Source organism: Parambassis ranga, chromosome 16 (genome assembly GCF_900634625.1).
Source record: "Parambassis ranga chromosome 16, fParRan2.1, whole genome shotgun sequence".
In the NCBI taxonomy this organism is placed as follows: Eukaryota; Metazoa; Chordata; class Actinopteri; family Ambassidae; genus Parambassis; species Parambassis ranga.
Window position 1 is genome coordinate 17,708,265 of NC_041036.1, and position 12,708 is coordinate 17,720,972.

The window sequence follows — 12,708 nt, forward strand, 5'->3', positions numbered from 1 at the left end:
AGTAGAGGGAGACCCCCGCTGGAACGAAGACATACGGTACTCACATCGTTAAATGGTGGTGTGATACCGCCCCCTACTGGTGGTGCTAAGCAATGACACTACTGAGGATGTGTCCAGAGGTGGGAACCACTTCAGATTGCCGGGTTGCATATGTATACATTTATTCTACTATTACAAAGAAATTAATTGGGTTTATCTGTTGGATTTACACAGAAAGACAGCAATATACGTTTCAAAAGATAATGTTCTTTTTTCAAGCAAAACAAGCAGGTATTTCATGTCACACTGGCTTAAGGTTTATGGTCTATTTTGTATTCAAAACAGAATATAAAATACACTGCTCAAAAAAATTAAGGGAACACTTAAACAGCACAATGTAACTTCAAGTCAGTCACTCTTCTGTGAAATCAGCCTGTCCAGTTAGGATCAACACTGATTGTGGATCAGTTTCAGCTGCTGTTGAGCAAATGGAACAGACAACAGGTGGAAATGAGGCAGTTATCAAGACAGCCCTATAAAGGAGAGGTTCTGCAGGTGCTGACCACAGACCATTTCTCTGCTCTCATCCTTTCTGCCTGATGTTTGCATTTTGTCAGTGGTCTCACCCCTAGAGGCAGCATGAGGAGGTGTCTACAACCCACACAAGTTGCTCAGGTAGTGCAGCTCATCCAGGACGGCACATCGATGAGAGCTGTGGCAAGGTTTGCTGTGTCTGTCAGCACAGTGTCCAGAGCATGGAGGAGATACCAGGAGACAGGCCAGTACACCAGGAGACGTGGAGGGGGCCGTAGGAGGGCAACAACCCAGCAGCAGGCTGATTCCAATCCAGCACATCTGGGACATCATGTCATACGGGCACATGGAGGCCACACACACTACTGAGCCTCATTCTGACTTGTCTTGAGGAATTTCCACTCAAGCTGGATCAGTCTGTGATGTGATTTTCCACTTTCATTTTGAGTGTGGTTCCAAATCCAGACCTCCAGAAATTTTGATTTACATTGATCATTTTTATGTGATTTTGTCCACAACGTATTCCACTATGTAATAAATTAAGATTTTCAACTGGAATATTTCATTCAATGAGATCTAGGAGGTGTTATTTCAGTGTTCCCTTTGTTTTTGAGCAGTGTACATTACTTGATTAAACTTGCCTTGTTACATCTGGTTACTGCATTCGAACTCTTTAAACTATACAACTGTATTGTTGGAAAAATACTGTAGTATGACATCTATAAAAATGTTTCATTGAGTAAAGGGGGGTGGGTGCTGCAAAACATTGGAACCTTCAGCTTGTGAAGGTGAAATATGATGGATTATTTCCATTTTCCATCTGATCATAGAACAACCCCCGAAAGGACATTTCACAAGTTTTTATTCAAGAACATTTAGACCAACCATTGAAGTCACAAAAGCTTCCTTTCCCCCTAACAGAAATCATAACTTAACAGATTTTTTTTTAATCAGGTAACCAGGTTCACATCATACATAAATTTGGGATATGTCAAACGTTTGACCTAACAACAGTAATTTTTTTGTGGCATTTTAACTGACTAGACATTATGTTGACGTTACAGTGTTTCAAAACATTTGGTAAGCATTCATTATTAGTTTAACATCAAAATACACGGAGAAAAAAAGGAAACATCCTCCTTCTCCTGCAAATTTTAATATGCTTTAGCTGCCTTATAATGTTTAATATTAAGATTTAAAAATCCAACTTGTTGGAAAATATCTATTACTCAGCAGTTTAAAATACAAAAACTGGATTAGACAAACTAAAAATGCCACGTCTACTAGATATGGACGGTAACCGCTTTAAAATGGATATAAAATGGATATGAATGTGAAACAAAAATCTTGTTACATCAAGTGCAAGCCCAAAACAAACCTATAAATGACATTTGTAATATAAAACTTGGTAAAAAATACTTATTTAAAACTGTACAATCACCAAGTACACAGACTGAGCACATCAACCGTTATTCATTTGGCTTCAGTGGCTTCGGCCTTGGGCTCCTGTGAAAAGAAAGACAACTGTTTATTTTGGACACTGATGATGCGTTTCTGTCTAATACCACCACAATGCTCTGACAACTAAACCTATTTTGAAAGACTCACACCTGATTTTTTGAGCATCTCTAGAACACTTTGAAAAAATGTTTACATTTTTTTTTTATTTTAGCCAAAGGGTTTAGATTGTCTTTTGCTTTTTTGCTCTACAATTAGCATTAAATGCTTCAAACCAAGATACACATCACTAATATAATAATTAAAGGGTTACCTGTCAAAATATCACCATTTAAATTCTAGAAGTTTTTCACGAAGAAACAAGAAACAAACCTCGGCCTTGGTGTTACCATTCTCCGCTGGCTTGGCCTTCTTTGCTTTGGGTGCCTTCTGCAAAATAACAGGACAATAATAGATTAGAGCTCTACAACTACTTTGGAAAAACAGAGTTGTACCATATGTGACAGTTGCCTCACTGGGACATCCCGTCATAATCAGCTAGAGATTATCAGGTTTTATACCTTTGCAGCAGGTTTCTTCTTAGTCTCCACTGGTGCTGCTTTAGGTTTCTGCAAAACAAGAACACATTCAGAATCAGAAATACTGATTCCCATCTGTATGAGAGAACTGATTCCAAAAATAGAAAGCATATGTACATTAGGCCGAGTGTACTACTTCCTGATAACTTTATCACATTTGTGCCACAAATAATAATGATGTATAAGATGATAAGATTACGATAACAATCAGAATTCCTTTATTTATCCCAAAAGGGGGAAAGGAAACAAGAAAGAGGAATAACCACCAATCATAACTGCCCTGATTTAAAATCGATCACCTTATTGTGTCTCTAATAAGGATTAACTTACCATTGCCAGCCTTGCAGAGGATCTTCTTTGCTACACAAGGAAAAACGTAATAATACAGTATTCACAGAAGGGAAGTCAAACATACTTGATTTACAACAAGCTAAAAATACATTTAAAAAATCCTTATCCACAAGTAGTGATCTCAAATGTATCTAAAATAAATTGATTATAAGAAGCTTGTAATCTTGAAGATAAAAATGTTGGAATTTATGAATTATTTTTGACAAACCTCAGGTGGGACGGTTTGCTGAAAGACACAGAAAGACACAGTATTAGAATTTGAACAGGCGTAGTATGCATGGCAAGTCATTATAGCACAATATTATTAAAATGTCCCTGCAGCACTGCATCATGTACTATGAGACAAACAACAAAAAAAACAAAAAGCACGTTCGAAAAACAAACAAGTAATCTGATCCTCTGATCATGATCGTGGAGTTCACAAAGAGATTCCCGCGCATATTTGAATTCAAATTTGGGCTGTCCTGTCACCATGACACCGCCTTGGCGCCCTGACAGCTTCCTTTGTTTTGTATCAGTGCGCGCCGATAGACAGCTGTTGGGAAACTGATAAGATTACTGCTTTACTAATCTGTAGCTACACAATAAATGCAGCCAAACGAGAAATCTGCAGAGGTTGCAAAGGAAACTCGCTTACATTTTGTCGAAGATTTTAATGACAAAAGACAATTTTTGTGGATTCATTTGAATATATTAAACGCAGAATTCACACTTTTAAGAACACAAAAACTGCAAAATGCTTCACAATTAAATAATTAATATTAGTAAAAACTAAACGACTCAGGCAAAACTTATTTACCTATTTTTTTTTTTTTTATAGCTGCATTTGTGCATTTTTTCTGTAAGACAGCGGAAACAGCCCAATTTGACAATTTCATCAATTGACGACTAAGTCGGTGGTGCAAAACATTGTAATCAAAATGCACAAAACATGACTCTCCCAATTCAAAACAGAACGAAAGAAAATAATAATAATAATAATAATCGCCACCACCCCTCCCCCCACTTCTTCCTCAAACTAGCAGGTTGTGTTTGAATCTATTTTGGATTGTTACACAACCTTTCACTGTAAATCTTCCACTGTTCGGATCACGCGGTATGCGTTCATGTTGCTGGCATGGCGGAATAAACATTTACAGCATGTGTGGAAAGTTTTATTGCTGCGTTTAACCTGTCAAGACTGTGCCCTGCCTACTGCCCAAGACAGAGAAGACGGACGCGGAGGCACAAATTCTGCACAGCGCCAAAATGTCAGTGGCTGCAGAAACCACAAGATACTGGCGCTAAAATCGATCATACTCATATTAGCAAACGTGTCAAATTCGTTGGTTGATATTAAACGCGACGGGCAAAAATATAAACGTTTCTTTTTGACGAATGGGAGGATGCTTGAACAGGTCTCCCTGTCAGCGCTGCCGCCATTGCTCCAACGTTTGTTGGGGGATGATGACGTTCCTCTGATGCACAAATATCAAACGCAAGCCTAGCGTTAAACTCAAGTTACTGACACCAAACTAATGCACAGACCGAAAATAAATTTAAATAAAAATCTTACCTTTGCTTTTCCCATGTTGTTGGCTGGAAATGAACAGAAAGTTCACAAAAATACAGTCGAAAAATGGCTTTTTTCGAAGAGGTTAACAGGCGACAACCGAGCAGTCGCAGCGTAAAATGGCGAATGTATAATGCAAACGAATGTTTTTGTAGTTTATACACTGAAATATAAGAACGAAACCGGTTTGAACCAGTTTTGTGTTTCGACGCTTGTCATTGGGTGCAAATGCATCATGTGGCTTAATGGCACCACCCATTTGTTAAAGTGGCAGGATGCGGGATGAGTAAATACAGAGCAGTGCCGCAAGGTGGCGCTACATCGTTGGCGAAACAACGTACACAGTAATAGCAGCCCCATTTCGATGCACTTTTTCCTCGTTTGTGGAACTAACTTAACAAATATTTACTTATATAAAGGTGTATACAAGTACAAACGGGTATAAAAACAATGAAATGTAGGTGCATGTTACTGTACTTTTACTTCAGTATCTCCATTTTGAATAACTTATGTTTGTATTACTACAAGTAACTTGACACTGTATTTTAGATGTATTTTGGTATTTGCTTCTGCAGAACTGGTTTATATTTTATTAATACTTCTAAAATAATACTTTTCTACTAATTAATTTTAAAAGCATGTTGCCGTTTGATACTCGAGTACACTGCACATTCTTAATGTACACAAATACGTGACATTTAATGGAATATTTCTATACTGCAGTGTTGCTGTATGTCAATGTAAGATTTTTGACAGACTGATGTAAATATTTTTTTTTCAGCTCTCTGTGATCAGATATTTGTATTTAATTCCAAGCATGATGTTTATACTGTTTCATCATGTATTTCTAGAGAATGGAAGGAGACATTATGTTAAAAGCTAAGCCTTGATATTTCCCTAAAATACAGAAAAAAACACATAAAACCCTAAGTGTGAACACAAATGTCGGACCATCCATCCATCAATCATCTTCTGAACCTGCTTTGTCCTGCAGTGCAGGGGCTGGAGCCTATGCCAGCTATCTACGGGTGAGAGGCAGGATACACCCCGGACAGGTCACCAGCCCATCACAGGGCTAATTGACCTAACAAGCACATCTTTAGAATGTGGGAGGAAGCAGGAGCACCTGGAGAAAACCCACGCAGGCACAGGGAGAACGTGCACACTCCACACAGAAAGGCCAGTGAAAGAACCAAAAACCACTGCACCACCGTGCCGCCATGTTGGACCACTGTGTAAGAACTACACATTGAATAATAATAATAAATGTCCTAATAGTAATAAATTAAGGAGAGGTCTGATTTAGCAGGTAAACATGTGGTACAAAAGAGTGAATCACGCATTATTTAATTATATCTGACATACAGTAATCATATTTGTTCTAGAAAGCTGGTCAAAATGTAGTTATGTCATCAGGATCACACTTAAACAACACTTTCTTTGATCTCAACTAAAATGTAGAAATACTATTCTCTGTGGATGTGGAAGCATTTTCAAAACATAGGACCCACTCATGTAACACAGTCTTCCAATCAGTGGCATGCATTTGATAAACATTTTACACAACTATTTAACTACATCTTGACCAGACATTTCCACGTATTAGACTTTTTAAATCTACAATCATAAATATCACATTTACTCTACAGCCCCATAGGGGTAAAATTGCCCTCTCATCTTGTACAAATCAGCAACAAACTGGAACCGCTACCAGATATCTTTTGCTCTTCCCTTTTCCACAGAAGCCCTTTTGGAAAGAGGACAGGAGAGGAGAGGTGTCGTCTGCACTTAAACAGAAGATCTGTTCCTTCGAGCCATCTTAGGCCGAGATGGCTTCACTGCATAAGTCATTAAAGAAGGAGTCTCTCTTGTGCTTCAGTGCTTCTAGGAAGTCCTGAACCCGTTCTTCCCGGCAGTCGGTGTAGTGCAGCAGTGCCTCTTGTCTTCTCTGGGCGTCGACAGGTTTTCCATTCCCATGATGCTGCAGGTGCTCTGCTACACAGGCGCGGTCTGCCTCCAGCTGCTGTAGGGCCTGGTGCTCTCGATGGAGATCTCTGGCTTTCTGAAACATAATGCACAACGAAAACTTATTTGTGAGGCAATACTTTAATCCTGATGACATGTTATCCTTATATACCGTCATGATTTTTCAATTACTTTGGTACAACTAACCAACAACTAATGCTAACAGTCATAAATACAAGTTTGCACATACAAAAAACATGTTTATTACTTTGTTGCTCAGCTGTCAAATGGACTTTGCTCCTCCTGCACTGTCTGTGTGAACTCCTGATACAGCTCTTGTAAATATTACACATTTTAGTAGCAAATAAAAACAAGCATGTGTTAGAATATTGCACCCATCAGCATATTGTGACATATAAGCACAAGATCACTGTATTCTGACATGTTCTTCTCCACTGTCCTCTCCACATTGAGTCTTCCTTACCTGGATGGATTTGTGATTTAGCTGATACTGGAGAATGGCTTCACACAGGTTCCAGAACGAGTACTCTGGCCACAGAACCGACTGAAACACTAGACAGGAGTGGGAAGTCTGCAGATGGAAGAGAAGCAGAAATCAATATCAGCCTCAGTGGAGAAGCTGTAAAGTGCTTCACCAAATGATGTTTTTACACTTCAAGTCATGACATAATACAGTTTACTTCACACCTGCACTGCAGCCCTAAAAATTTCGTCACATGGATGAGGCGCATGCGAGAACACAAAAGCCCACATTGATATTGATGATAGTCATCATTAGATTTTTTTCCCCCCCAACTAGTAAGACAAGTCTGACCACCTCCTGTTGACACAAGTGTAAGAGGACAACTGCACTTGTGTGAGTGGCTTTTAATGGAATCCCTATGATACTAAAAAAAAGGTTGGGATGTAGATTTTGTCAACGGAGGGTAAATACAAGCCAACAGACCACTGAAGAGAGGCAGAGTGAAGAGGTCTTGACTTTGAAACTCTATAAAAAGGAAACATGTGTAACACAGAATTTGGATCCTGTGGAAACCAAACCAACATGGACTGGAGGAGGACCTTTACAGTGTGCAACTACAACAATAAGGGCAGCTGAGTGTGTGGTAGTAATAAATGAGTTGATGTTCAAGAATAAAATAAGGGGACACTTTGGAATTTTGATGGCTGCTACTGATGACACCTGATGAATGGAGAGCTGGGTTTGCAGTTAAGTTTGGAGGTGAATAACCTGAAATACAAGTCTAACTGGGTGACAGCAACCTTACCGATCAATAAACACTCCATCGAATCCATCTTAACTTGAGCGTAATCTCAAGGGGAAAAAAAAACAAAAAATTGTTTTTGAAAGCTGAGATCTTTTTCACATCATTTCTCTTTCCTCACCTGCCAAAGAAGGAAGTCGCTGAGGCGCACCTCTCCGGAGGTGCGAATGAGCAGATCAGGGTTGGGAGAGTTGTTGCTGTATAGACACTCACTTAGCAATGCCTCTGAAACATCACTGAGAATGATTAAAAAAAGACAGCTTGTTAAAATAATGGCTTCACATCTTATTCTTTTATAGGATTTTGACATTTAGTCACCTTGCTCTGATTAGGCCTTCCTCCACTCCCCACGCCATTTCCCGGACTGCATTGGTGATCTCATATCTTGACGTGTAGGCAAAGCAGACATTGAGAAAACATCTGTGAAAGAAAGAATTCAAATCCCTTTGGTCACTTATTATGTGTAATAAAGTCACACAGCTGAGTCATAAACTACTGGGAGAAGAGACATACTTATTGTGCTCCCTGGTTGTGACCACAGCTTTGGCGATAATCTCCTGAAGGTCAAGAGGCAGCATATTCAAATCGCCCAGCACTCGGATGCACACGCCATGCTTCTCTAGATTTTCCCTGAGGTGTGGGGAGGAGAGGCATTTACAGTGTGAGACAGAAACAGGAAAAGCATGAAAACAAAGAGGACAGAAAGACGTTTATGAACTGAAACGTGTCTGTCTGCATTTTCCACAAAGTTGCTTGCAAGCAGGAATTTCCCTCCGAATAGGCAGTGAGTAACACTTCCCTGTGTGTTTATGTTCGTCAGGATGAAACTAACCGACCTGTAGTATAAACCCTCCTCTTGGGGGCAGCAGCCTCATGGGTATACTATGCTGAGACGGACAGACATCCTGTTATTGGCATCAGAGCTAATCAAGATTATCCTTTATGTGCCTGAATAATAATACTGAAAGCTGAATGTATGGTTATTCAAGTAAATTTGCTCCAAAACACGACCTGAGCCTGTATTAAAGGTAGGGTGGGAGATTTCATTCTGATGCACTTTTTGTTAAATTAGTGTAACTTCTCTTTAATCCGATAACAACCGATTAGTTCGGCAGTTTTGCTTTAAAACGAAGAATATTAATCATCTGTGGAAGCTATAAAACGCTAAAAACATCAGCCAATCCTACGAGGCGCCCCTCGTGGAGTATTGGCTGGTTGTCACTCTCTTCCTGCTCTACGCGCACCAGAGAGGTACGTGCATGATGGCCGAAGTCACAGACTGGTTGGGAGGCGTGGCTTCGGGGTGAGCTCAGAGAGAACGGGGCGTGTGTTTACTTTCAAAATCTGGCTGACTCTCACTGAGTTTTCAAAATCTCCTACCCTACCTTTAAGCTAAAAAGAAACATATTGATGGGTGACAGAAAGGCAATTTCTCACAATGCAAATACTCTTAAACCATGGAGAAAAGCCTTGTTATGTCTGGAGGCCGTTAGAACTGCAGACTGCACAATGGTTATCTGACATTTGTCCATTATAATTAGTTTAATTATAATCCACAGGTATACCCAAAGTATTCTAGCATATTGAATAAAATATCAGTGAGCAAAAACAGCAATTGGAATGATTGACCTTGTGCACCCCTGTTTATCCTATAAGTAGGCCTCTTGGTGATCCAGCTAAGTACATTACTGTTGTATATACTCCAGTGATTAACTTACTTTTATGTAAAAGTTTGGCATTTTGATATTTGTGTATATACCAAATAACTAAAAAATGACTACATGATGTTTAAAAATAGGTGTTTCTCCTTCAGACCATAAATATAGACATTTTCACAGTACACACTACTGCCCCTGGGTTGAAAACTGTTGTGTAATTTTAAAGACGTGACCTCAAAACCTTTGAAGGGGAAAAAAATGAAACCACTTTAGCGCCCACTTAGTGACAGAGTTTAAGCAATTTCTCCCTAGGATCAATAAAGTATTTCTGATTCTGATTAACAGGCGCGTCTGGAACATGATTTGATTGCCCTGAACTTTATTTTTTAAGAAGATGCAATTCACATGACTCAAAAGGCTTAAAACTTGAAACTCACCGTTCCTCCAACAGCCTCTCAAATTTCTGCTTGGCCAGCTCCATCAGCCCATCCACCTCTTCTTTGTTGCGCTTAAAGTTCTCAATGCTAAAAGCGTACACCGTCACCTCTGGGATGTTCAAATGCTTGCACCATCGTAGTGTCTGAGGAAACATACAGTACATATGAAGTGTATTTACAGGTACATCTCAAATAATTAGAATATCATGAAAAAGTTCAATATTCTTGGTCACTGGTTTCAGAAAGTAAAACCCATATATAATATAGATTCATTATAGAGTGAAATATTTAAATCCTTTATTTCTTGAAATTTTGATGAAATTCATTGTCATTAGAATATTACATAAGAGCAATAAAAAAGTATATTTTAAACAGAAATGTGTTAAAAAAAATCAGAACAAATTCAGATTTTTTGTTTTTCCAGAAAGGCTGCATTTCTATGCACTCAATACTTGGTTGGCCATCCTTTTGCATAAATGACTGCATCAGTGCAGCGTGGCATGGAGGCGTTCAGTCTGTGGCACTGCTCAGGTGTAATGGAAGCCAAGCTTGCTTTGATAGGAGCCTTCAGGTTACCTGCACTGTTGGGTCTAGTCTAGCCAGATCAGGCTTGTTTGCTGGCCCATCAGACACAGTAACACTATAGTATTTGAACCAGCTTTTGGTACCTTTGGCAGTGTGGGCAGGTGTCACAGACAATGTGGATTCTGTGCCTCTCCACTCTTTCTCCAGATTTACTTTCATCTAAAAGGAGGCCTTTGGACCACTGAGCACCAGTCCAGTTCTTTTTCTCCACAGCCCAGGTAAGACGCTCCTGACGTCTCTGGTTCAGGAGTGGTTTCATTTCAAGGAATGCAGCATTTGTAGCTGAAGTCTAGGATTCAACTGTGCATATTGGCTCTTGATGCACTGACTCCAGCCTTAGTCCACTGCTTGTGAAGCTCCCCCAAATTCTTGAATGTATTTTGCTTGACAATCCTCTCAAAGCTGCAGTTATCCCTTTTGCTGGTGCACATTTTCCAAACACACTTTTTCCTTACACTCAACTTTTTTATGACTTCGCTTGGACACAGCACTCTGTGAAGAACCAGCTTCTTAGAAATTGCCTTTTGTGGCTCACGCTCCGTGTGGAGGGTGTCAATGACTGTCTTCTGGACATCTGTCAAGTCAGCAGTCCCTATGACTGTGTAGCCTATTGACTATTTAAAGGCTCAGGAAACCTTTGCAGGTGTTTTGAGCTAATTAGCTGATTAGGATGTGACCATGACTTTCCAATATTGAATGGTTGCACAATATTCAAATTTTCTGAGACACTGAATTTTGGGTTTCTCTTATCTGTAAGCCACAATCATCAATCATCATCATTTCAAGAATTAAAGGCCTGACATATTTCACTCCATGTGTAATGAATATATATATAACATGTGGGGTTCACTTTATGAAATAAATAACAAAAAATATTGAACTTTTTTTAATGATATTCTAATTATTTGAGATGTACTTGTATAACTCAATAGCATAATATGCTGTTGAGTACATCATATGTTTAACTTGCACAAATGCAATCTCACCTCTGCCAGCTTGTTAAAGCCCTGCATATGACCTTCCTGACGTTCCAGGTTTTTCTTACGTGCAAAGCGCCGGTTACCATCCATGATGAAAGCCACGTGTTTAGGCATAGGTCCTGCCTGGAAGACAAAAAACATGAAGAGTGAGGGGAAGTTATAGCATCAACAGGTTCTAACTGCTTCAAGTTAAAAGCTGCATGAAAACAAATCCAATAATTTAGTAGTAAAATATTCAACTAACAAAATAACAGGTGCTGATTGATTATTAGAAGAGTGCACAGTGTTCATGAGATTATTCACAAATATAAATATGTTAAACTGGCAAGTGTTGATGAATGTAGAGGTTTTATTTCATCTTTAAATATTGGAACCCCTTCTGACTGGCCTGGTGCTAGCTACAGGCACAAACTGCTTTACACAGAGGTAACTTACAGAGATCCAGACTTACCTTCAGGACATTGGCAGAAATCTTTTCAAGCAGGTTTAGGTCACCTTCTTTTATCCACGACATATTCAGGCTTCCAGTGGTCTGAAATTAAGAATTAAGATTTGAATATTTGTTAAAGATTTGTATCAGTGCAGCTTCAACTCTACTCACACCTTAAACAGGAAAAATCACCTAATTAGTTTTTATAAGACGAGAACAAATTAACGTGTCGTATTAACGAGCTATTCTTAGAAATATGCCATATTACATGCAGTCAGATGGATTTCAACGTAAGTGCCTGCCGGGGCTCACGAGACCATGCAATGAACTACACTGCTGTGAGGCTAAAAAAGCACAAAAACAGCCCCTCGCCTTCCAGAAAACACTCGCTCCTAATGGAAACTTCCTCATTCATTCAAACTACTGAAGCACAAGCTGCTCTTCTTACAAATTGATTACCCTTTAGCACATTTCACAGACCTTCCAACTCACAGCTTTTACGATGACGACCTCTTCCGCATTTGAGTCAAGTGACGTTTTACGCACGATGACAACTTCCGGTCAGATGTTGGTAGAGTTTTAAAACATGAGGATGAACGTCGCGACGGCTCTGTCGACAATATTTGACAAAAAGATTGACAAAACAACACATTTATGGATTTAACTATTATTTAAATCTGCAGGGTTAGATTAGCATTAGCAAATAGTTAAAGGCAAAACACACTCTATCAAAACTGTAACTAGTAAAATATATATCAGAAAAAATAAGTAAAGTAGAAAAATAACTCTCATAGTCCACGTTTAGCATTTTTACATTTTTCTAAAAATTCATTTAATTAAATAATGAATATTGTATTTGGATGTTCTGCATGTTCACTTTTAAGGAAGGCAATACTTCCTATTGCCATTATGTGT

The 12,708-nt window shown here is 39.0% G+C and overlaps 1 protein-coding gene and 1 long non-coding RNA gene across 5 annotated transcripts; both read right to left on the reverse strand.

Moving 5' to 3' along the window:
- Positions 1-1,406: 1,406 nt before the first annotated feature.
- LOC114449168 (uncharacterized) lies at positions 1,407-4,663 on the reverse strand. Its single transcript, XR_003671952.1, has 6 exons — positions 4,456-4,663; positions 3,109-3,126; positions 2,880-2,909; positions 2,532-2,579; positions 2,344-2,400; positions 1,407-2,019 (listed from the first exon to the last, which is right to left on the reverse strand). It is a non-coding gene; the product is annotated as an uncharacterized LOC114449168 (long non-coding RNA).
- Positions 4,664-5,783: 1,120 nt separating this feature from the next.
- Positions 5,784-12,348, reverse strand: dhdds (dehydrodolichyl diphosphate synthase). Of its 4 annotated transcripts, none has more exons than XM_028425541.1 (9): positions 12,274-12,348; positions 11,815-11,895; positions 11,370-11,486; positions 9,799-9,941; positions 8,217-8,333; positions 8,022-8,123; positions 7,825-7,939; positions 6,902-7,009; positions 5,784-6,514 (listed from the first exon to the last, which is right to left on the reverse strand). In XM_028425541.1, the coding sequence occupies exons 2-9, from the start codon at positions 11,875-11,877 to the stop codon at positions 6,272-6,274; spliced, it is 1,008 nt and encodes a 335-aa protein (XP_028281342.1). In that variant the 5' UTR covers positions 11,878-11,895; positions 12,274-12,348; the 3' UTR covers positions 5,784-6,271. The 4 variants fall into 4 exon arrangements, with proteins under 4 accessions (XP_028281342.1, XP_028281341.1, XP_028281343.1 ...); XM_028425540.1 differs by having other exon boundaries at positions 6,272-6,514; positions 12,286-12,323; XM_028425542.1 differs by having other exon boundaries at positions 6,272-6,514; positions 12,253-12,306.
- Between the last annotated feature and the right edge of the window lie 360 nt (positions 12,349-12,708).

Bases quoted from the DNA above. Each gene is read 5' to 3' on its own strand.
- dhdds (XM_028425541.1), bottom strand. From the start codon at position 11,877: ATGTCGTGGATAAAAGAAGGTGACCTAAACCTGCTTGAAAAGATTTCT. The intron at 11,487-11,814 runs GTAAGTCTGGAT...TTTGTCTTCCAG, and splicing joins TTTCTGCCAATGTCCTGAAG to GCAGGACCTATGCCTAAACA. The intron at 7,940-8,021 runs GTGACTAAATGT...AATCATTCTCAG, and splicing joins GAAGGCCTAATCAGAGCAAG to TGATGTTTCAGAGGCATTGC.